The sequence below is a fragment of the Lycorma delicatula genome, chromosome 13, assembly GCF_047948215.1.
Source record: "Lycorma delicatula isolate Av1 chromosome 13, ASM4794821v1, whole genome shotgun sequence".
In the NCBI taxonomy this organism is placed as follows: Eukaryota; Metazoa; Arthropoda; class Insecta; order Hemiptera; family Fulgoridae; genus Lycorma; species Lycorma delicatula.
Window position 1 is genome coordinate 43,144,297 of NC_134467.1, and position 27,052 is coordinate 43,171,348.

General features: G+C 33.8%; 1 protein-coding gene across 3 annotated transcripts in view; it reads right to left on the minus strand.

Moving 5' to 3' along the window:
• LOC142333791 (calcitonin gene-related peptide type 1 receptor-like) overlaps positions 1–27,052 on the minus strand; it is a 980,405-nt gene that overhangs the window by 79,650 nt on the left and 873,703 nt on the right. For all 3 annotated transcript variants that reach the window (XM_075381308.1, XM_075381307.1, XM_075381306.1), the window contains exons 5-7: positions 24,351–24,442; positions 20,383–20,509; positions 10,677–10,894 (exon numbers count right to left, since the gene is read on the minus strand). In XM_075381308.1, the coding sequence (XP_075237423.1) occupies positions 10,677–10,894; positions 20,383–20,509; positions 24,351–24,442 (437 nt within the window). The remainder of the gene's footprint in view (positions 1–10,676; positions 10,895–20,382; positions 20,510–24,350; positions 24,443–27,052) is intronic.

Sequence of the window (27,052 nt, forward strand, 5' to 3'; positions counted from 1 at the left end):
TCCGATGTAAGTTAAATCGATTACGGCGCAGTTATAGTGTACGCAAGCCACTATAACTGCCGTAAGTTTGCGCCAATCACTTTGAAATTGTTACTTAAAAATAACTCGTTCCAAAATCTCGGACGAGTTCGTAAACAGCCAAAATCGGACCATAGGAATGAAAATTGGTGGGGGGGGGGAGCTTTATCGAAAAAACCAAATATCGTTGTATCTTTCTAATTAAATAAAATATCGAATTCTTTTAATTTCCTACTATTCTCTGGATAAGAGCCTAAAAAGTATCTAAGTAAAATTTTTTGATATCACCAATCATTGATCCAGGGGATAGAAAAAATGGGGTTTCGAAGACAAAAAAATCATACCTTCCTTAATAGGCACCGTATGGAATCGGTTTAAAGTGGTCGTTAGTCCTCTAAACATTACCTAAAACGTTTGTCTGAAACAACTTTTGATATTACCAAGGCTTACGGCAAGGGATGACCAAAGTGTAGCTGGAACTGTAAGAAGATGGGGCTGGTCGTATGATAAACATGCAACCAGTAAATTTGATTTTTTTCTTAACTTTAAGGTGGATATCTTTTTTATCCCCTATTTAACACCGGTGAAATTTACCTCTATCTTCCGGCCTGTGGAAAGGGATCTTTTTACTTCCTTGTACGAAGTAAAGGAAGTATTATGATCGCGAAAAATGTTAGGTTAACTCGTCATCGTAAATCAGCTGATTTCGAAGTAGAGAGTTCTACGGTTCAAATCCTAGTTAAGGCCGTTACTTTTATACGGATTTGAATACTAGATCGTGGATACCGGTGTTCTATGACGGTTGGGTTTCAATTAACAACACATCTCAGGAACGGTCGACCTGAGATTGTACAAAACTACTCTTCATTTACATTGATACATATCATTATCTGAAGTAATACCTTACGGTGGTTCCGAAGGCTAAACATAAAAAAAGGGAGGACCCATAATTAATTTATAGATATCCCGTCCCGGCTTTGATAGCGAAATACATAATCATAATTTCAAACATAAATTACCATCACAATATTACCAAATCTCATGAAAATCGATTCAATAGAGCTAGCATAAAACGGCAAAAATGTAAAAAGAAATTATATTTTTTTAACAATTAAAATATAAGAATTCAAAATCTCTGAAAATGGTTTATAGATATTTATTTGAAAAATATTTGCAAGTCTAAATCTCCGAACCAATTTATTTATATCTGGTACAAAGAAATTTTGTTTGATATCGGAGCTAATTTAGCATATTTTCTTTGACGTTGTCATTCCCATTATACGTCTTATCACGTAGTATCTCCTTGGGTGGAATAAAAAAGAGGAAATCCGATAAGGCAAAGTATGGTAATGTACCGGGGGAGTGGAAGGTAGTACTTCTCGATGCAATTTGTCGATTGGTTCTTAAGTTATCTACGTAAAGCCAGATGTGTTCGTAAAGCAGAATTACGCTGAGATTCATGATTTTTTTTTTCAAAATTCCTTGCCTCATTTTGTTGATAAAAATGTCATTGTAGAATACACTGTTTACTGTTTGCTGATCTTCTAAAAAAGACCGAGAATTATGCGTCAAAAAAAGATTGTCATTATGTTTTTTTCCTGTTGATGGTCGGGTTCGGAATTTTTTTTTTAGATAAAATTCCTTTGCTTCCGCTCTACGTTTTGTCTTTTTTATTCCGGTTCATAATAGAGAATCTATGTTTCATCACAGGTTAGAATACTGTGCAAAAAAAAACACATTATTGTTGATACCTTTGTTTTTTTAGCTGTGTGCATATGAAAATCTTGTTTAAGGAAACAAGATTGAGTGAACATAAGGATGTTCACTTTCTCTGTATTTTCTGACTCTTTTAGAATCAGCTTATCTTATGCTTGTTTTACAATATTTCAGCTTATTGGAGATAATGTTATGAATTATACAGATATTTAATTGTAATATATATATATATATATATATATCAATTGTTAATTACTGCGTCTAAGTAATTGAATCTTGAAAGTTAACCGACTGATTAAGTGTTTGATGAGTAAAACTGATTGTAAACTTGTAGACAAATACAGGATTTTAATTCCGCCAAAAATCAGAAATTATGTTCGTCACACCTCTAATAAATTTGTTTATAACACTTAGTAATGTATCTTTCTTTCTATCGGGGATTATAAGTACCAAACATTCTTTTATTTCTTTGCAAATTCTCGCCCTCTCTCTTTTTCTGTTTAGCCTCCGGAACCACCGTAAGGTATTACATCAGAGGATGATATGTATGAATGTAAATGAAGTATAATCTTGTACAGTTTTAGTTCGACCATTCCTGAAATGTGTGGTTAATTGAAACCAAACCACTTGGCCCGTCGTAGCGGGCCAAGTACCCGCTACGACGAGCCCTTGGACTTGACGATTGATTCTGGAAGAAGTCCCTTGGATCACCAAGAGGTTTGGCAAGCTCAACCTTGAAACCGTGCAGTTTTTGACGGGCCATTGCTACTTTCGGCAGTACTTGTTTCGCTGCAGAAGATCGGACGACAGCTTGTGGCCATACTGCGGAGAGCTGGATGAGGCAGAGTATGTGGTATTCCACTGCCATAGATGGGAGGAAATAACCCTACGAGTTGGTCTAGTGGTGAACTCGTCATCGCAAATCAGCTGATTTCGAAGTCGAGAGTTCTAAGGTTCAAATCCTACTAAAGGCAGTTAATTTTATACGGATTTGAATATTAGATCGCGGATACCGTTGTTCTTTGGTGTTTGGGTTTCAATTGACCACACATCTCAGGAATGGTCGAACTAAAACTGTACAAGATTACAACACTTCATTTACAATCATACATATCATCCTCTGAAGCAAGACCTTACGGTGGTTTCGGAGGCTAAACAGAAAAAAAAGACAGGTGAAGAGACGGAGAGACCACGCTCAGTTCGGCCTCTTGATGCCTGAGAATATTATTTCGAGGGCGCTAGGTGATGAGCGGACATGGAACGTCATCTCCTGCCTTGTGGGCAAAATTATTCGTCGCACGGCGCCGGGGGTGTAGGTTGGTGTACCGCTCGTACGCGGAGCCGGCGGCAGTCGGCACTTGCGGATTGTCGTTCATTCGATGATCAGCCGTGCGGGATTCTTTAAGGTCTCCGCTTACCTGGCTTTTCTGCGGGCTTATTATGTTCCAGGTAATGCCTTCATGGCGAGTACCGGGGCATGTTGTTTTTAGGGGGATGTATTTAAGCGAGTCCCTGTTTAGTGAATTTTTGGTGGGAAACCTCACACACACAGTAATAGGGCTGCTGGGCGTCTGACAGCAGATATTTCCTCCTTCAGAGGAAAGAAGATAAAAAAGCCACCAAAGAACACCGGTATCCGTGATCTAGTACTCAAATCCGTATAAAAATAACTGTTTTTACTAGGATTTGATCTTTAGAAGTCTCGACTTCGATATCAGCTGATTTGCGATGACAAGTTACCTACTACTATACCATCACGGTCGGTTCTCGCAAATCCCCAATCAGGAAAAATCGATCCTAATTTTATTTTTGCCTTGAAAAAAGAGATCCATATATTTACATGGTTAGACCATTCACGTGTATCATTATTACTGGGTTATTAAGTAACACGACTGTACATCCTTCCTTTACAAAACTTTTCTGATTAACCATAAAATTAATTGTCTGTTATAAATTAAATTAATTTATTTACTGATGTTGTAGAACAGCATGGGTCTCCTAGTAGTAAATAAAAGTAAATTTATTCGTAAGTAATAAATATTCTTATTTTCCAGTTATGTTTTTATTAAAAAAACTGACCGTACTTTTAAAACTCACTTCGTAATATATCATTACGGATCGATCTCAGGCAGAATATTTATTTAACTTTTTAAAAATTACAAATTTTTTCTACAATTACGTCACAAAGAGTTGAATTTATATTTTATCCAAGAATCCAATTTATTGTTTTGAACCAAATTTTTTTATTTGTTCATTTTATTACTTATACGGTATACGTACTCGTATATCAATATTTCAGTACAATCAATCAGAACATGACAATCGTTATGTTTTGAAAAGGTTACTTCATCATCAAAAACCATAAATATATTTCTATAGACGTATCATAAATACGAAGAAAGGAATTGATTACAGTTACATATATATATATATATATATATAATAATAATAATAATAATAATAATATGTCCAGCCAAATGATGAAGGTTATTTTTTTATAATAAAAAAAATATATATACAATAGAAAAGTCAAAGAATCAAAAGAAATGTATTATATAAAGACGTAAGAATTTATTTATTTTATATTTTCACCTTCCTTTCTTTTTTGATTTTCTATGTTAAAATTTTATGATATTTTTAGAAAATTAATACAAATAGAATTTTCATAAAATCAAATTCAATTTGAGTTACATTACCCTTTTACGATGTTGGAATGGTTATTTTTTCCCCAAAAAATAATATATTTTTGTAATAAATTATTGATGGCTTGGAGAAAATTTACAATTAAAAGATAATACACACGAGCGTGTAAACACACACACACACACACACACACACACACACACACACACACACACACACACACACACACACACACACAGAGAGAGAGAGAGAGAGAGAGAGAGAGAGAGAGAGAGAGGGAGAGAGAGAGAGAGAGAGAGAGAGTGGGTGAGAGAGAGAGACACACACACACAGAGAGAGAGAGAGAGAGAGAACGAGTGAGAGAGACACACACACACACACACACATACCCAATAGTAATATCTAACGTGCGGTTTTCCCCTGATTTTAACGTTTTGATACCTAACGAACCCAAAAAACCTAACGGAAATTTTTCCGGATGTTCATGTTCGTAGAATTACTAAAGATGGACGAAGCAGGAGCGATATAAAATGCCGAATAGCACAAGCGAAACGAGCCTTCAGTAAGAAATATAATTTGTATACATCAAAAGTTAATTTAAATGTCAGGAAAAGATTTTTGAAAGTGTATGTTTATATTTGAGTGTCGCTTTATATGGAAGTGAAGCTTAGACGATCGGAGTATCTGAGAAGAAAAGATTAGAAGTTTTTGAAATGCGGTGCTATAGGAAATTATTAAAAATCAGACGGGTGGATAAAGTGACAAATGAAGAGGTGTTACAGCAAGTAGATGAAGAAAGAAGCATTTGGAAAAATATAGTTAAAAGAAGAGACAGACTTATAGGCCACACACTAAGGCATCCTGGAATAGTCGATTTTATATTGGAAGGACAGGTAGAAGGAAAAAATTGTGTAGGCAGGCAACGTTAGAAATATGTAAAACAAATTGTTAGGGATGTAGGATGTAGGGGGTATACCGAAATGAAACGACTAGCACTAGATAGGGAATCTTGGAGAGCTGCATCAAACCAGTCAAATGACTGAAGACAAAAAAAAAAGTTCATGTTCGTATGTATCTGTGTGTTCAGTATTAGCCTCTAAATGACCTTACATCTCCAGAACTCTACTGATTTTGACCAAACTTGGTCAGATTACTTCTATTTATGGGACAATTGATGCCATAAAATTTTTAACTTAAAAGTTCATCGAGGAGAAGGTACGGAAAAAGGTCACCCTTAGTATTTCGAGATTTCGCCTAATTAAGGTCATATTTTTGTTAGGCACATCTGCTAAGTATTAAAAAATAACAAATTTTCAAAAAAGATTTTTTTGCAAAATTGCACCCCGATGCTCTAAACTACTGCTATATTGTGACGTCACAGATGAGCGGTAGAATTAAATAAATGAATAATATTTAAAATGTGTGCAAAAATAACGTTTTATGGTACCTGGTGCGTTAAACCTCGCGGCTACACCGGTCTGCCGACCGAACAATCAAAATTTGTTCTATGTAAGTTGTTCTGGACCACCAATTTGGGTTCAGGTACGGTCACTCACCATCGAACAATCCAATAGAGTTAAGATCATAAGTGGATGTCTGGAGAAAAGGAAATTCTGCTCGGCGGCATTCTAACAGGTCTTTGACAAGGTACGGTTGCCTGATTTGCTCTATAAATTAAAATTCAAACTTCTTCAACCGTACTAACCAAGTTTTACGGAATTATCTTGAGGGATGTTCTCTCTGGTAAGATGTAATGATGAGTTATCGTAATTCTTCGACGTTAGACCGGATGTTATTCAGAGCTTCGATTACTTGGTTTTAATTCAAACAAATGTGTGGTTTCAATTAACCACAAATCTCAGCAGTAGTCGACCTGAGGACTTTACAAGACTACACTTCATTTACATTCATACATATCATCCTCTGAAATAATACCTTACGTTCCTGAGCATAAACAGAAAAAAGAGAGTTTTTGTACTCAGTACTATCCTATTAGCCGCAAATTATAGTTTTAGACGATTTAAATCATTTCCATCCTAAATTTAAGCTCACTGATATTTCTAGTTAAATAACACAACACAGTATGATCGGCAAAACATGACAAAAGTCCAAATAGATGTAAATAAATATATAAATTTATATACATTGTGTATTTTTATATGTAGAAAGTTAAAACGTTGTATAGTGAACATTTCTATGAAGCAATCCGTACAAAGTGTAAAAAACCGATTCATATTTATGATTCAGAAGAAAAAAAGATGTGTAATGTTATGTAAGAGTAAAAAGAATAAAACAAATCTAAGATGGGTTACCAAATACAATTCCTTTTATTTATTTTTTTATGTTATACAAAATATATTTCTTTACATCACACTTCAATAAAAAGAAATAAATTTCTATTGATTTGAAATAATATATCTTGCTTATGTCAAAACTTTTTTCCAAATAAAATTTCGTATTGGTAACCCCCAAAAAAAAGAAAAAGGAAAAAAGGACGATGTTCAAAGTTGTCTTTCCTTTAACCCGCCTCAATTCTTTTCCTATTCTCTATCTACGTCAAAGGTTAGATAGTCTGAAATACTTTATATCCAAGAAAATATATAAAATTTTTTTTCACGTATTTCTCAAGCCGTTATTTTTTCGGTATAATATATTATTGTAACAAAAAATAGAATGTATATATATATATATATATATATATATATATATATATATATATGTTAATACATCCTTAAATTTGATCCTTTATTTTATAACAGTATTCTATATCATAAGCCTAAGTAGTAAGAACAAATTAAAAATACTGAAATTAAAAAAAAAGTACACTTTATAATAATTTATTTCAAAATAATTAAATTTTATTTCATTAGGACTAAAATTTCTCTTTTAATTCCCCCATTTTTTCTCTTACTCTCTTATCACTAAAGAAGAGAATATTGAAATAGCTAAAAAGTAATATAAACATCCAAAGAAATTACTTTTGAAAAATTACATAACTATTTTCAAGAAAAATATACATCGTATGCCAAAAAAAACAAAATTAAATCGCAAAAATGAAACGTTTATTCAGTTCATTATACAGAGGTGATTTTTTAGTCTTGTTACCCAATTTTAAATGTAATTTAAGAAAGGGAAATTTAGGTGGAATAAAAAAATGAATTTGTTACTTACAAAAGAGATTTAATAAAAAGCTATTACTTACATAATTGTTAAAAATATGCTCAAAATGCCCATTCTTTGCGGTTATATATGCACGGACTCTTTTCAGTTTATTAGAAGAAACCTTTTTAAGAGTCGCATCGGAAATATTCGCGATTAAGTCTGTATGTAATATTGACTTTTAAGTTCATCAATAGTGTGAGGATTGTTTTTGAAAGCCTCGGACTTAATATAACCCTAAAAAAAGTAGTCAGGAGATGTGAGGTCTGAGAACCTTGGAGGCCATAAGCCCTTGCTTATTATTCGATCATCCGAAGTACTCTTGCAGAAAATCCACGGTTTCTCGAGACGTATGGCATGTAGCGCCGTCTTGCTGAAACCGGCAATACCGTTCTTGAGGTTCCAGAAGGGACACAAATTGGCGCACAATATTCCTGTATACTTCACCGTTTACTGTCTGTTCGAAGAATTTGGGTCCGACTATACGATGACGAGATATCGCACACCACACACCAATTTTTTCAGGGTGCATAGATTTGTCTTGTAAAGCGTTAGGATTTTCAACCGCCCAAATTCGTCAGTTTTAACTGTTCACATAACCGTCGAGATGGATCCAGGCTTACCGTTTACGAGAGACCTAAACCGACGGCAATATTATAATCGCTTGTTTAAATCTGGAGGCTGAAGCTCTTGGATTAATCGTACGCGATTTCAATTTTTAGCATCTTTGAACACTCGAATACGACAAACCGATTTGCGTGGAAAGTTTTCATAAACTTTTTCGTGGAGAATTGAGCGATCTTGTTTTCACATTCTCTAAAATGTCATCAATCAAGCGACACGGTCGACAGCTATGTTTTCTGTCGCAAACACTACCTGTCTCTCGAAAACGGTCTGCTAGCCTAGAAATTAACATTTTTTCTGGCGGAGGAACACCAACAAATTTAATTTGAATTGATTCTTTTACACTCGCCTACGATTGCGTAGCAATCCTCCTTGTACTACGGTAAAAGACATTCTGTTCTTAACACGACCGGAAACGGCACAAAAGTTTACACAGCTCAAGGAGAATCAACTCACACTGGTGTATATATACCGGTTGAGTAGTGCTACCGACTTCTTGTCACAAAATAAAATTTCCCTTTCGTAGAAAAAAATTACCAGACATTAACAGTTGGGTAACAGGACAAAAAATCACCCTGTATATACCATATTCATTGTGTATTGAGCATCATTACTCTTAAAGTAAACAACTGATACCTATTTTATTTCGAATAAATCAGAATTAAAAGGAACGATTTGAATAAAAAGTGTAATCCAACCAAATTAATGGTTCAATCATTCTATAAAAAAAAAAACAATACATTTTTATAAATATATAAAATTGTACACTCAAATAAATAAATATAATTTTCCAGTTGGTAGATTTGTCTATATCAACCCACTAGGTTAGCCTAGTGGTGAACGCGTCTTCCGAAATCAGCTGATTTGGAAGTCGAGAGTTCCAACATTCAATTCCTAGTAAAAGTCAGTTATTTTTATATTGATTTGAATACTAGATCGTGGATACCGGTGTTCTTTGGTGGTTGGGTTTCAATTAACCACACATCTAAGGAATGGTCAACTGAGACTGTACAAGACTATACTCATTCATACCATCCTCATTCATCCTCTGAAGTATTATCTGATTTCGCTGATAGATTTGTCTATATCAATCTACCGGGTTAGCCTAGTGGTGAACGCGTCTTCCCAAATCAGCTGATTTGGAAGTCGAGAGTTCCAACATTCAATTCCTAGTAAAAGTCAGTTATTTTTATATTGATTTGAATACTAGATCGTGGATACCGGTGTTCTTTGGTGGTTGGGTTTCAATTAACCACACATCTCAGGTATGGTCAACTGAGACTGTACAAGACTATACTCATTCATATCATCCTCATTCCTGAAGTATTATCTGATTTCGCTGATAGATTTGTCTATATCAATCCACCGGGTTAGCCTAGTGGTGAACGCGTCTTCCCAAATCAGCTGATTTGGAAGTCGAGAGTTCCAACGTTCAAATCACTAAAAGTCAGTTATTTTTACATCGATTTGAATACTAGATCGTGGATACCGGTGTTCTTTGGTGGTTGGGTTTCAATTAACCACACATCTCAGGTATGGTCGAACTGAGACTGTACAAGACTACTTCATTCACACTCATACATAGTATTATCTGAACGGTAATTACAGGAGGCTAAACAAGAAAATGAAAGATTTGTTTAAATTAAACAAACCCGTGGAGACCATATGAATGATATTTCGAATATAATATTATTTTATAAGCTTCAAAATAAAAAATAAAAAAAATTGGTTGATATTACTCATAACATTTTGCTTTATTAGAATTTTACTTTTTCCTCTGAAAATGAAAGACCCATTAGAAACTTAAAAGCTAAAATTGATCCACTTAAGTTACAGGACTTGTCTTGCCTACGAAAATTGTCGTAAACTACTTCATTCATTAAATGAGGCCGTATAATGAAAAGTAATTTAAATTACAGTAAAAGGGGAGAAAATTTAAAAGAATTGAACTCATTATCTTCCTACTAAAATCGCTGGGAAAATTTTAATCAATTTTTTTAGTTTCTGAAGGATGAAAATTCCAATTCACAAGATCCAATTTAGAATATTCCGATCTAATAGTATATCTTTCTTTCATATCACATTTAAACATTTTAATTAAATAAATTTTCATACAACTTTTACGGTACACTTATTATTAAAGAACTTTAATTCGGTTAAAGCCTGTTCCTTCTAGAAACAATGAATAAAAGGATTATTGGTTAATATAAAATCAAACCCTCACCAACTACACGAAAAACTACTTTAAAATATGAAAATCAGGGTCAGGTTTATTTTTTTTTGGGTTTCATATACAATAGGATGAATATTTAAAAAAAAAAAAAAATTGTTAAATTTTTTTTTTTTTATCCAGATGACTAATTTTAAATGTAAAAATTGTTTTTATTTTTACAATATGTCGTCGTAAAAAACACATGCTATACTAATAATAGACATAATAGGAGCAATAAAATATGCAACCAGATAAAAAAGCTAGTATAAAATATAATAAAATCATAAATTTATATTGTACTTACTGATCGGTATTACCGAATATTAACCTTAGTATGGTATAAAGTGTTATAAAAAATAACGGTAATGTCCATGCAAGTATGGTTAACCATTTTACAAGTCTATCTTCAGATATAAAAGCTGAGACTAGAAGTGTATGCAAATAAAAACCTTCTGCAAACATCCACGAATAATTTGTTAATAAAAAATAATGTAAGACTACGTGTAGACATTGGCACCATACCTGTAATAATAGAAATAATAACAATTAATAAAATATTTATTAATAATTATTTTATTTATTTATTTATTTATTTATAATTAATTAAAAATACAGTCGAAACGGTTTTAAAAATATTGAGAATAGCAATATTTTGAAACCCGAGTTTCAAAATACTCGGTTTCAATCTTTAAAATATTAGTTATAACTGGGTTACCGTTCTTCGTTCAGGTAAAAACGTATTTTTTCCGGTTCTTAGCGTTAGCCGGGAAACATTACTAGGAGATGAACGTATTTTCGTCTCATTTAAAAAAAAAAAATTTATTTTATATTTTTTAGTCGAGTAACAGGAAGCAGATTAAGCTATTTGCGTCGCACATGTGGTAACACTGGCTATGTTGGTCAAGGCGCCGCGCCATAAACTCACTATAGCACCCCTTATAAAATTAAAATTTAAAAAATCCAAAAAATGGTTTTTAGATATTTATCTGAAATAAATAGCTACAAATAAAATAAAAAACTTGGTTCACTAATATTGAAGTTATAATTAAAAATGTTTTTTTTTTCCTTCTCTCCCCAACCAGATACCCAATTAAGTATACTCAGTTGGTTCAGTTGGGGAGAGTGTCCATATACTCTAAGCAGGCGTCCCCCACCCACCGGTTGTACGCCTGGCACGGCAGGTTAGCCTCCCCGGTCTCGGATCGTTTTTTTTTTCTTTTTCAGTGCCTGCCTCTAATTCCCCGTTTCGGAGGCGAGGTCCGGCGATGCCGTCCCCGACCCCTTCCACGGGGAACAGGGACTCGGTCATGATTCCTGCCTCTAACCGACGATGCCCCAGAGACTTTAAAGAGCCCCAGTGCCAACACCGCCGGCCGGGACTCGGTCTTTTCTTTTCTTTTCCCCTCTCACAGTATCCTCAGGAGTTCCATCCCCATCCAAAGAACCCGCACAGCTCAGCATACGGGCCCTCCGAGGATGGACTGTCCTCCCTTCCCTACATCGTACCTAAAGTCCTTGGCGCCTCGCGTCTTCTTCTTTCGTTCTCAGAACCACTTCAGCGAAGTTTGCCAACCGATCCCAATTATTATTGTTACTAGTTAGCCAACTCGCTAAATTTTCCACAGTTAAATCGTTTATTATTATTTCGTATCTTAAGTTCTCCCATCTCTGGCACGTGAAAACCGTGTGTTCCACGGTATCTACCTCTTGCCAATAGATACATTGAGGGCTTGTACGCTTACCAAATCTGTATAGATACTGGCCGAAGGACCCGTGACCGGTCATTATCTGCGTCATGTAAAAGTTCATGTTACCTTTTTCCTTGTTTAGCCAGTTATCTAAATTAGGTATCGATTGTCTAGTCCATATCCCCGTTTGCAATCCAGACCATTCATTCTGCCGTTCACTCACAATGATGTTTTCCACCTCACTATTTAGCATTCCTGCTGTTCTCAATCTTCACTTTTTTATTAATAATTCTACGGGTGGCACCTCCGCCAGAACACACAACGCCCCATATGAAATTGTTCGATACCCTGCTACTGTTCTTATTAGTGCTATACGGTGTATAATCCTTGGTTTTCGCATGTTCCTCTGTATGTTTATTGCCTCTCCCCATATTGGGGCAGCGTACAACATCGATGACATTACCGCTGAGGTTATCAACCTCCTGACCGACGTTTTGGGTGCGTTATTGTTATTGAACAATCCCCTCAGTGCGTTGATGGTGGGAGCAATCCTTTTGCATATCATTTCTACATGCGCACTAAACCTGAGGTTCTTTTCCAACAGAACCCCAAGTATTTCGTGTTATTACCTTTTTGTATTCCTCTTATTTCCACATTTATATTCCTAATTCTTCTCCGGCCCGAGAACACAATGCATTGGGATTTTGCCGTAGATATCTGCAGCTGATTGTCCCTTAACCATTCATCAATCTGGATCAAGGCTCTATTGGCTTTATTCTCTAGATTGTTTATATCCCCGTCTTCTACCAGGATTGCCACGTCGTCTGCATACCCGACGATGGTCACCCCATCAGGATAGTGTAACCTAAAGACTTGGTCGTAAAAAATGTTCCAAAGCAGGGGACCGAGCACGGACCCCTGCGGAACACCCCCGAACATCCGATAGGAAACCAAGCCTTCAACTGTATTGACTTCGATATACCTCTCGTACAGGTATTGTCTGATTTGATTAATTATATACCTAGAAATATCCATTCTCATCAATGCTTCAACTATCGCAGACCATGGCACCGACCCTAAAGCACTTTTGATGTCTAACTGTATCATTCGTCGTCTTGTTCTCCACGCGCCTCTTCTGACTGATTTTGTCCGGTTTGTTACTCTGCTTAGTGCATCAATTGTGGAAAAACCTCTTATAAATCCTTGAAAAAACTTTTCAAACGATCACTCGGTATATAGTTGCAGGCATGTACACCATTCTTGGGAGGAACTTTTTAAAATTATTTTCAAAGGGGTGGAATCCACCCACTCCGCTACACCTACCCCGACTCAATAATCTTAAATGAAGTAACATTAATTGACAACCATTAAATTATGAATTTTGGTGAAAAGAAAATTAAAATCCGTCCACCCTTTTCCTCGGTAAGTACGAATTCCTATAACTGTTATATTTAAGGAAATAAAATCAAAATTCGACCTACGGAAAATTCGTGTTAGGGAAACATACATTTTACGAAATTACTCCTTACGAAATTTACTAAAGTGTAAATTCACTCACGTAAAATCTACAGCACTATTTATGAAAATGTTGCATTTTTCCCATATATAGTCTTATTGTAACGCAGCAATATTATTACATGACACGATTCAGCATTATAAATGCAGTATGCCGTACGTACTACAGATAAGTACGTATGTACTTAGTAACTTAAACTTAACATACCTGAAGAGAATTCATTACCATGGAAGACACTAAATAAATTGTAGGATAATAAATAGACACGAAAATACTGTACATTAATCACATTTTTTCTCATTGATAATCAATTTATTGCGCAATCATTTTTAATGAATGAAAAATACAAAAGGCTATAACTTAATATGAGTAGAAAAACATATCATTGTTGTGTATAAAACACGGTTCGGTTTTAAATTCAAGTATTTTTAAAGGTTTTTCAGATAAAATAAAAACGATATTATAATTATAAAAAATAAAATAAAAATGAAGAATAATTAGCTCTTTCGTAAAATAAATTGAATTTAATTATAATCTATTAAAAAAAAAATTTGATAGTTTCTGAAATTTATTCTGATGCAATGTAGTAGTTTTTCTATATCTTCCACCGCACACCACATCATTTTTTGACTCAACGAATCGTCGAACAAAATCAACCTTATCCGTAACTCCCATTAAAGTTATGGGTGGTACGCAGGGTAGTTCATCATTGTCGTTATCCGAATCGGTTTCCATAGTGTCATTTTCTTTTGCCTTTGCGTTAATCGTATAGATTACAATATTTTCGTCAGTGAAGTATACGGCTACTACCAAAATCTTCATCTATAGAAACATAATCCAAACTGGGTAATCGCAAAACATTGGTAACCGACTGCCATTAATTATCATCGTCAACACCATTATTGTTGCTAGAACCAAGGTTTTCAATTTGGCTAATTTGTAATATTCCGAAAAATAACGGGTTGTTGGGATATTTAAATCCATTTCTTTTGAAACGGGTAAAAACTGTTAGCTCGGTCATATCATTCCAAGATTTCCCGTAGATAATAAAGAAGATTAATTTCTGGTAACGTTTTCATTGTATTCCATTTCCTGTACATTTGCTTAAAATTTGGTATAATGCGCTGATCCATCAGTTAGAGTTTAGAGGTAAAATTTAGTGGAAAGAAAATTTGATCGATAACAATTCCTGAGGAAACGATTTTGGATGTGCCTGGCAGTTGTCAATAAACAGAACATTCTTTCTATTTTTCGAATGATCCGATTGGAATAACAATTTTTCGAAGGTTTTACTAGTAACCCGCGCTTTTCTGTTGGTTTCGTACTGAATACGCAAAGATTTAATCTTAGCGAAACAACGTGAAATTTTTGGATTTACCATTTAAGAAAGATTTCAACTATTTTGTCTTCGACATGTTCGAACCTAAAATAATTGTGACGGGGTCTTTACTTCGTTTCCCACTATGGCATTTATGATCTAAAGGTTAAGTTTGGTCAGGTAAACATTTGTAAAACAGTTCCGTTTCGTCAGCGTTAAAAATGTCTGATTCGTTGTATGTGCTCATAATTTTTTTTAGTGTAATGTTTATCCACGTATTACGAACTTCTTCACTTATACTGAAACTTTCACCGCAAACATAAAAAATTATTCCATGCCTACTAAACTTAAGCCAACCCACACTAGCTTTGAAATCTGTACGATTGAACTGTTTAGCAAAGTATTCGGCTTTTTCACGTAAATTTAGTTCACCTGTAGATAAAAATCATGGATCGTGACTGTTTTTAAACCTCTATAAAATAGGGTAAGAACACCCTTGTTTAGCAAGCAAAATCCAAATAGACATACGGACACTTTGCATACTAGCTGAGACGGTTATAACGACACATTGACCGACACGTCTTACGATAAACGAGTTCCGGCGAATACTGTCGCCTGATGTATAAGATTTCGCTTCCCTGTTTCTTATATGTTGATTCTTCCTTTATTCTTATCGTACAGTAACGTATTCTTATCGTACAGAATCGTGCTTGTTTCATATTTCTGAACTGAAAATAAGATCAGTATTATGGGCCTAATGTAGAACTTAAGGATTTTTTATATGTAAGTGAAACTTGGACGATCGGAGTGTCTGATAAGAAAAGATTAGAAGCTTTTGAAATGCGGTGCTATAGCAGAATGTTAAAAATCAGATGGGTGGATAAAGTAACAAATGGAGAGGTATTGCGGCAAATAGATGAAGAAAGAAGCGTTTGGAAAAATATAGTTAAAAGAAGAGACAGACTTATAGGCCACATACTAAGGCATCCTGGAATAGTCGCTTTAATATTGGAAGGACAGGTAGAAGGGAAAAATTGTGTAGGCAGGCCACGTTTGGAATACGTAAAACAAATTGTTAGGGTTGTAGGATGTAGAGGGTATACTGAAATGAAACTACTAGCACTAGATAGGGAATCTTGGAGAGCTGCATCAAACCAGTCAAATGACTGAAGACCAAATAAAATATAAGGAATTTTTATTTTTTGTAATAAACTAATCAAATTTTTTACTTCGACTTATGGGATTTTTTGTTCGAGTTAAAGGAATTAAATTTCCGTATAATGTAATTCAATAAGGCTGGGAATTAGAATAAATTTCGAGTTGTAGAAATGTTCAAGTTGTAGGTATTCGAGTTACAGGAATTTAACTATGTATATTGTTACCATATATATATATATATGCGTAATTCAATATCGGCGGGCGACAACGGTAGCAGATCAGATGTTAGATGGATCACAGTGTACGTTCGCGCTGATACAGTGTGTCACGCCCACCGCGCAGATGACGCGGTGTTCTCCCACCATAGCGGCACTGCTGCCCCAGAGGCTCCAATAAAACAGCGTGCACGAGAGTAAATTTTTAATTCGTCGTCGACCACCACCTGGAGAAGACAAAAAAGAAGATAGAAGAAGTTCCCTGGCCGTCTCAACGTGGGACCTCCCGGCGATGCCAACATCCCTGCCGGAGCAGCAGCCCTGGCCGGCCCGCCGATGGAGCCGCTGGACGCGGACGCTACCTTCCCGCTCCAACTCGCCGGGCTTAGCGGCAGGAACCGGCCCATCGTGGGATCGTTCGGGAAAAACCGCCTCGGCCCCGCTGGCGAAAGCGACCGACGCCGACCCGACGCTGTGGGGTATCTGGAGGCCTCAACTACCGCGCCGTAGTGGGAATCCAAGAAGCCGCACACCAAGCATACGCCTTGGTGTGCGGGTACCTGAGAAGGGGGTGAACTTCAGAGGAGTTTGAGTTTGGGTTAAAATAAAAGACCAAGTCCCGGTCGGCGGGGTCGTCCCTGCGGGAGCCTAGGCTCTTTGTGGGGTCGGCGCTGTCGATTAGAGGCCAAAGGCGTAAAGACCAAGACCCGGTTCCCTGCTGAGGCGCTGGGGGACGGCATAGCCGGATATTGGCTCTAAAGCGGGGGATTAGAGGCAGGCAATGTAAAACAAAAGATCCGAGACCGGGGAGGCCAACCTGCCGTGCCGGACGTATAGCCGGCGGGTGGGGGACGCCTCCTTTGAGAGTAAAAGGACACTCTCCCCGACTGAGTATACTTAATTGGATATCCGGTCGGGGAGAGTAGAAAAAAAAAAAAAAAACGAGAAGCTCGGTCTGATTTCAGTGAACGAGTTGCAATTCTCCGATTTCGCCGGAGACCAGCTTCCAGACCCAACAGCTCTTCTCAAAGCTAACGCAAAAAACGGCCCTTTTCAGAGCCATCGTAAGGTTATTAGATACAACGAGCCGTCGAAGCCAATCGACGAAAACAACAGTCCTTCTCAGAGTAATGCAAGGTTATTAAGTGCCACGTGCCGTCGAAACCATTTGGCGACAATATATTATATACACACATATTTATATATATATATTTGTTATACATGTAGTTTTCTTAGTACTTTTTATTTATTGATTAGTTTTTCATTTGAGAGAGAAATTAAACATATGAAATATATTTTTTTCTCTTTTGTAAATAAATATTTTAATTACTGTTCCATGTTGATTTTTCTTTGAGAAAATACTAAAGCTAATTAATAGTAATAATAATTAAAAATACGAATAATCATTATTTTAAGAAGATAAATATTTTATTTTTTTGTTTATATTACTAAAATACTTATTCATAATAAAATATATATTTATATAGGTTAATTGTAGAGAAATGTAATTAAATATAACGTTATACAAACATATAAATTAAAGAAAAAAGTTCCTTTTGCAGGAAGAAAGTTTCTTGTTGATTTGATGCAACCATAAAAAAAGTCATTCGCTCAACGTACATTTATTTTCTTTACAAAAAAAAAAAAGCTATACTTTCACGTGGTATAAATTCAGTAACCAATAACCTTAATGTAAATGTACACAAGGATATAAGAGCTCTCATATAAACCACACTAAAAGAAATAATTTAAAACTATATAGCTAGTTATAGATTTAAAATGTTTTGTTATTCCAAACGCTGTAACATAGTTTTCAGTTTATGTATCAACTATGAATGATTTACTTTCTGAATTAATTTTATGAGATCGTAAATAACAATGAAATACGTTTTATAATTTTTTTTTTTTTTTTTGTCTTCAGTCATTTGACTGGTTTGATGCAGCTCGCCAAGATTCCCTATCTTGGAGATTTGTTTTATAATACAAAATGTATATAAGCAAAACTAAAATTAAATTTTTTTAAATAAAATAAACTGTTATTTTTATATAAAAAAAAAATTGAAAATAAAATGTTATAAATAGAGTAGCGTGCAGATTAATTCGAACACATTCGATGTTATTAAATAAAAAAAATTAACTTTATTTAGAATAAAAAATATACCTATACAATTTGTGCATATCTAATAATTAATATGTTCTCATTAATTATTAATCACTTCACATGCACGATTCGGCATTGATTCAACAAGGGTACTTATTTCCTGTTTAGCCTCCGGGAATCATCATCAGGTATTACTTCAGAGGATGAACGAGAATGATATGTATGAGTGTAAGTGAAGTGAAATCTTGTACAGTCTCAGTAGATGTGCGGTTAATTGAAACCCAACCACCAAAGAACACCGGTATCCACGATCTACTATTCAAATCCGTAGCGCTTGGATCCTTAATTGGCTGGTGGTCAGCCATTCAGTCATATATATCTCTAGATTAGCTTCTCACAGCAGTGCGGTAGGTAAAAATAAAAGAAGTGCGGTAGGTATAAATAAAAGCTTTTAATAAAAATGGGGATTATAAAGGAGGATTTATAACCCTCCTTTACCTACCTAAGGAAAATTAAATTTAAACATTTAAATTTTTTATCAAAGTCAACTGATTTATAAAGCAATATAAAAATTGTTTAAAACCAATCCTCAGAGGATTATAAATCCTCCTTTATAATCCCCATTTTTATTAAAAGCTTTTATTTATACCTACCGCACTTCTTTTATTTTTACTTACCTACCTAAGCTTTAAAAGCTTCTTTTAGGGAAACTATTGATATCGGTTGAAGAAAGCAACCGCATCAAGGAACTCCCACACGGTTGTACAATGCGGCTCTCGCCACATTGACTCGCCGCTTGTGAGCGGCCAATTTTCCCCTTGACCCCTAAGTTCTTGGGGGGTCAAGACTTGGGGGGGGGGAGCAGAGACCGGTCTCCCCAAGAGCAGGGCAGTCAAACATCAGGTTTCATTTGACTGGACTTTCTCGCAGACGCACAGCTCATCCGCTGCCAGGCGGAACCGAAATAGATATTGGTTTAAATTTTCGTGGTTGTAGATCACTTGGGCACCCGTTCCATTTAAAAACGAGTTCAAGGCATACCATCCCCTCCAGATCCTGTATAAATTTATACAAGGATCTTCTCTTAGTCGTGGTGTCCCATTACACCTGCCATGCCTCCATCGCGAGGCTCTGTAGCCTCTTCCGCAGTCGGGAGGGAGATGGGCAATTGAACGAAATTTAGATCCGGTGCATTGTGATTACCGTACCGCTCCGGTACTGGCCCGGCTCGAAACCGCATCCCAAATACCTCGGCCTCCCGACCTCTTTGCAAAGACATCATTCATAATATTTTACTAGTATGTGGACGTTCGTGGACCCACACACAAGCTAACAAATGCTATTCGAAAGTGAACGCAATCGTATCCGCCACTGTTCCACATTCGACTACGAATAAGGTCATCCCAGCACGAATAAACACACCGGACGATCTTCACCACGGCTTATTCTACATATCTTTCCCAGCAGCAGGGAGCGATATCAACGGCGAGATTTGGGAATAGTAGAGCCCGATTAAGTTGGATTTATCGCAGTGTAAAGGGGCTTCTCTCCCACTCCGTACTATTGTATAATATTGCTTAATTCATAAATGAATGATATTTGTAATACCGAAAATTAAAATTAAGAAATGTGTCCGCTTTCGAAATAAAATCCAATAAAAAACCACGTGAAAGACTAGTTGAATTAATGCCTCTTTCAGGTGGTAATAAAAAACAAGGGAGGTCTTATAAACGATTAAAATATAAATCTGTAATCTTTATTGTAATAAACTGCATATTAAGAGGAACGTTTTGTTTATCGTTAAATTTGTCAGCGATATTGTATTTTTAGAGTAGAATAGATATAATAATCGAAAATTAAACAAAAATAAATCACAGGAAGAACTGTATATTGACCAAAAAAAATAAAATTGAACTAAAAAAAGGAATGTTAGATGTAATATAATAGACAAAAAAATTGATTACTTCAAAAAAATTTAATAGAATTAGGTAATATATTTTTTCTACTTACATACCCCATTATTAGAGACGATGTCTGGGTATGGTACAATTAATCTATACCAGATTAACCATAAGAAATTATTTAATGAGAAAGATACAAATAAATTCATATGTAAAGTTATTCTAGGACATCTAAGCGATCTGAAAAAAAAAAGCAATATTAAATCAATAAATTATATGAAAAATATAAACATTATAATTAAAAACATTTAAATTTTTTATCAAAGTCAACTGATTTATAAAGCAATATAAAAATTGTTTAAAACCAATCCTCAGAGGATTATAAATCCTCCTTTATAATCCCCATTTTTTATTAAATCTTTTATTTAACTCGCTTTAGGAATAATCAAATCTTGCTACTGCTATATCTTTTGATCTATCGTATGAAAATCAATGAAATTTGGTACACGTATGTAACTTCGATGACAATACAGCACTACGGTGTCGGAATTAGATATGACCCACCCCCACGCCCCCATCACCCCACGCGCTACCCTTACGCTAAATTCATGCATTTAGTTGAAAATTTTCATTTCTAGCGAATTATCCTATGAAAATGATTGAAATTTGGTACACGTAGTTATTTCGATGTGTAAAAATAAATATTTCTACTCTTTAGTCTTAATAAACAAACAAACTTGAACAAACAATAATATTCAGATATAAATATTATTAAGAATATGTTTTTTGGATGTAAAAACTTTATTGTTCATTAAGGCTAAAAAGTAAAAAATACAAAAATACAAACAAAAAAATTACAAATATATATTTAATTACATATGAAAAAATAATTTTTAAAAAGTTATTATTTAACTAATTACATTACGTTAATAAAAAAAAAAAAAAAAAAAAAAAACAAATTAGAAAAACCCTCTAAAAACTAAAAAATAAATTATATAAATATCTAATAAATAACCAACAAATAAAAAAAAAAAAAAATGTAATAATTATTAAATTTTAAAATTAAAAGTAACGAAAATATTTAGTTAAATAAAAGCGTGGCACAGTTTTTATAATTTATTTAAAACAACACAACATCTATTTTTACAACAATTAATCTTCATTTTCATTTTCAATAACGACGCGAGGAGGCGGAAAGGTCTGCTGGAACTCTCCAGTTGAGACTGACTAGCTACAAGTAACGATCTGGGAAAATGCACCCGCTCGCTTTCTTTGTACGTGTTCTCACATAGTTGAAGTTCATTTTCGAATTCTGCTTGTAATAAAACCCAAATTAAACGCACTCTTTCCGCTAAAAGTTTCATTTTAATTAATTATGAATTTTTATTTAACGAATTCATAATTACGATTACGATTATAATAACGATGATAATTTTTCAGATTACCCTCAAAATGTAATAACTTTGTGCAAGATTTCTAAATTTAATTTTTATTTTTAATCTTATTAACCCTTAAAGGTCATCTCGGTACAAATTTGAACCGTCAAAGAATTGAAACTCGAGTAATTTTATTACAGATAAATAAAGTATATACATATACTAAACAACCTCGTTAAACAAAAAATATATTTTTAAATAGCAAATGTCTATAAATACTTATTCGAAAAGATTGTTATAAAAACTGCGCCATGCTTTTATTTAACTAAATATTTTCATTACTTTTAATTTTAAAATTTAATAATTATTTAATTTATTTATTGGTTATTTATTAGATATTTATATAATTATTTTTTACTTTTCAGTGCATTTTTATATTTGTTAATATATTATATCTTTTTGTTAAAAATTCTCAATTTGATTTAATTCTTATTTTATACTTTTTAGAGGGTTTTTATAATTTGTTTCCTTTTTTTATTAACGTTAATATTAATATTAGTTAAATAAAAGCTTTTTTAAAAAATAATTTTTTATATGTAATTAAATATATATTTGTATTTTTTTTTTGTTTTTTTTTGTATTATAACTAATTTCATATACCAAACTAATTTTATACACCAACTGTACCATGTTTGAAAAATTTAACTTAAAATATTAGGATCGAAAAGCACATGATTTTATTTTTGGTGTAAAATAACTGTTAAATGGAAAAAAAAACAAAATACTTTCAAATAAAACTTGTAGAGAATCTAAGTAAAATAATATGAATAATTATCACAAAAACTAAATATAAATTTAAAATATTCTACCATGTTTATTAAAACAATCGTTACTAAAATTTGAAAGATTTTAACTAAACGAAAAATTTTAATATTATAAAAGAAAAGAATTAAAAATTTTAGAAAATTAACTTATAAATAATTAAATAAACTGCTGAAAATGTCTTTCACTAGAATGGTTACAGCATTCAGCCCGATTTACAATGTTTTTGGTGGTTTTTCACATTCAACAAGGTTGTTTTATTTTAACTGTACATAGAACCAAATTCTGTACAATTTGTGTTTAAGTTATTACATGTTTATTAGCCATTTAACACGGTTATTTTACACCAAACAAAAAATAATGTGTTTTTCGATCCTAATTGTTTTTTTTATGTCCAAATTTCTCGAAAACTACTTAAAATAGTTTTTTTACAAATTTAAATAAAAAAAATGTTACGCCAGATTTTATGTAAAACCACTAAATTTATTCCTTAATTTATGTCCCGAGAATTACAATTTGGTTTAATTTTACAAAACGCGCAAAAATCAGGGCGTAATCTTTCGCCAGTCGACGCTTGCTAACGAAGCGTTTCCAAACCTTCGTTTATTTGAACTTTCTTCTTTATTTTTTACAATATAATATGTCCTGTAAGTCTGTTGTTTTCTTTGTGAATCATTCTGTATAAAAAAAATAGTTATATATCAAGGGAATATATCGTGTAAATAAATATATCAGCCTTTGTGGCAACAGTGATAGCCTCTCGACCTTTCATCCGGAGGTCCCGAGTTCGAATCCGGGTCAACCATGGAATTTTTAATACGATACAAAATTCTATTTCCATATCCTACGCAAAAGATTCTAGCTTATGTTCGATATCAAGCAGAAAAAAGATTTTGAATGTTTTAATAAACATATATTTTTTAATATTATAATAATAATAATAAAACTGGACGCCATTGAACCTAGCCGACAGGACTAACAACGTAGAACACAAGAAAGAGAGCGATGCAGATAAAATTCTAGACTGGGGAAGAAAAGAGCTGCATGGGAGATATAGGCACCGTCTAGAACAGGAAGGTGTCGACAAAGCAGCTTCAAATAATTGACTTGTGCAAGGAAAGTTACATTCCGAGACGGAGGGGTTTATATGTAGCATACAGGATCAAGTAGTACCACCGAGAAATTTTAAGATTTATTCTTAAAGAAAATATCAATAAAAAATGTAGGCTATGTATGCAACACAATGAAACAATAGACCGTATAATCACTGGCTGTCCGATTCTAGCTCCGACGAAGTACAACAGGAGGTACAACAACGTTGTAAAAATTGTACGCATAGAACTCTGCTATAGATACAAGTTAAGAGTTTCAAAAAGGGCCTTACTATACTTATGAGCCAGCCTCCTTTTTGGAGAACAACAACGCAAAAACTTTCTGGGACCAGGGAATTGTAACAGGAAAACCCATCGACTGTAATAAGTCAGATATAGTAGTAGATGTTGATAAAATGGAAAAAGTAACGTACCTAATAGACGTAGCCAATCCATCGAGTAACAACATCAACACTATCCACAATAAGAAGCTGAAGAAATATACAGATCTTGCTTTTGAAATTAAAGAAATGCGGAATCAAAAAGAAGTTTATATTATCTGCGGAGGGAATAATATCATCTACTTTGCACAACAGTCTTGAGAAATTGAAGATTCAGTGGAGGACTCACGCGATAATGCAAAAGAGAGTGATAATTTACACCTGCCATGTTGCCCGGAAGTCAACAATAGCAAGCCTAATCTCGTTGGTATAAATTACTCCGAGTTTAAGGAATGTCACCGGCAAAAGTAAAAGCTGTGAAAGTGTGGGATAATAATAATGAAATACTTACTTAAAATATGATAATATCATTAAGGACAATAATAATGCGACTAGCGATATTGAGTAACCGGTTTCATATAAAGTATTCAGTTGTTGCGACCACTGAAACAAAAAAAAAAAAAATACATATATATATAAAAGTAATTAAAGAACACACACAATTTATAAATTATTTTTATCATTAAAATTTAAATAATTCCGGATTTAAAAAACTTTTTGGTAACTTTAATAATTTTTAAAATAAAATTGTAAACGATTAAAATGATATACAAGGAAATTTTAAAGAATTTATTTTAATATTATGAGATAACAGATTGTAACCAATTGAAATGAGGTTATGTAAATTCTAGCCAATTGAAAGACGAGATTAGTTCTTTCATATCTTAACATCGGTTCCGTATTCCACCAATCACATCTTAACTAACACTTGATTGGTTAACCTTGATTTTTTTTTTATTTTCTTTTTTTATAAAATACTAGCACAAATAATGTTTCTCTTACATCGTTTTAAAACCTTTCTATTTTAAACTTTATCAATTTATATACAAGTTATTAACAAGTTTTTAGTGTCTTTAAATTAATCCACCGGGTTGGTCTAGTGGTGAACGCGTCTTCCCAAATCAGCTGATTTGGAAGCCGAGAGTTCCAGCGTTCAAGTCCTAGTAAAGCCAGTTATTTTTACATGGATTTGAATACTAGATCGTGGATACCGGTGTTCTTTGGCGGTTGGGTTTCAATTAACCATACATCTCAGGAACGGTCGATCTGAGAATGTACGAGACTAAACTTCATTTACACTCATACATATCATCCTCTGAATAATTATCTAAACGGTAGTTACCGGAGGCTAAACAGGAAAAAGAAAGAAAGTATCTTTAAATAGAGTTTTAATCGTTAAATATAAAAAAATGAAATTAAACAAATTCTCTTACAGTGAACTAGTGTTTGGTATGAGATCAACATATTTCCTTTGAAGATCCTTATGAATGGAGGAAATTCAAGAATTTTAAATAATAAGGGTAGAATTATGAATAACACCTCATTTTAAAGGAAATTTGAAAACAAGATTTTTGTGATAAAAATAAAACTATAGATAATCCTAAACTAAATAAAGGTAATTTAATTTATTCATTTAAAAAATACCTATTTTGAAACCATTTATCTAAGTAGTATCTGATTTCAAAACAGATCGTTCTGGGTTAGAATTATATGTTAAATTGTAATTTTTTTCGTATTTCAATTAGCTATAATAAATAGTTAAACATTATTTTGGTTAAAGTTTATTAGAATGACTGATAAAATTAAATTCGTTTTCAAAAACAAAACTTAAACCCTACGGTTTTGCCTTTTTCCTTTCTTTTTCCTGTTTAGCCTACGGTAACTGCCGTTTAGATAATACTTCAGAGGATGAATGAGGATCATATGTATGAGTGTGAATGAAGTGTAGTCTTGTACATTCTCAGTTCGACCATACCTGAGATGTGTGGTTAATTGGAACCCAACCGCCAAAGAACACCGGTATTCACGATCTAGTATTCAAATCGATATAAAAGCAACTGAATTTACTAGGACTTGAACGCTGGAACTCTCGACTTCCAAATCAGCTGATTTGGGAAGACGTGTTCACCATTAGACCAACCCGGTGGGTTCTACGGTTTTGCCTAGAAAAATCTTAATAAAACTCCAAGCTTGTCATTATTGTTAAATATTTCTTATGTTTACGTATAATTCCATCTAAAATATAATATCATCTCTAATGGTTCCCTCAAAAAAGTCAGAACGAGTTTTCATGATGCAAATATGAGCATTAGATCGTTATTTGGAATCTAGTAGGAGAGCTTCACCACCTGAACCCCCGCAGAGTCCATTATCCCTATGGTTGTGAGAAAAATACTAGTAAATAACAATTAAAGTATTTTTTTAATTTTTTTGTCTTCGGTTATTTGACTGGTTTGATGCAGCTCTCAAGATTCCCCATCTAGTCATTTCATTTCGGTATACCCCCTATATCCTACATCCTTAACAATTTGTTTTACATATTCCAAACGTTGCCTGCTTGCACAATGTTTTCCTTCTACCTGTCCCTCCAATATTAAAGCGACTATTCCAGGATGCCTTAATATGTGGCTTATAAATCTGTCTCTTCTTTTAACTATATTTTTCCAAACGTTTCTTTCTTCATCAATTTGCCGCAACACCTTTTCATTTGTCACTTTATCCACCCGTCTGATTTTTAATATTCTCCTGTAGCACCACATTTCAAAATCTTCTTATCTTTACTTCTTGGGTACTCCGATCGTCCAAGTTTCATTTCCATATAAAGCTACGCTCCAAACATATACTTTCAAGAATCTTTTCCTGACGTTTAAATTAATTTTTGATGTAAACAAATTATATTTCTGACTGAAGGCCCGTTTCGCCGTGATATTCGGCATTTTATATCGCTCCTACTTCGTCCATCTTCAGTAATTCAACTTCCCATATAACAAAATTCTTCTACCCCATAATCTTTCTTTCCCAATTTTTACGTTCAGTGACATTATTTATATCAATCTTCTTATAATTAAATTCTGTACAGTTTATGTATAAAAAATGTATGATTTATTGTCAATTTAACAACGTTATTGTACGTTAAACGTAAAAAAAAATGTGTTTTTTGACCCTATTTTTGGCGTTTTACACGGGATATCTTAGAAACTAAGTGAGATATAG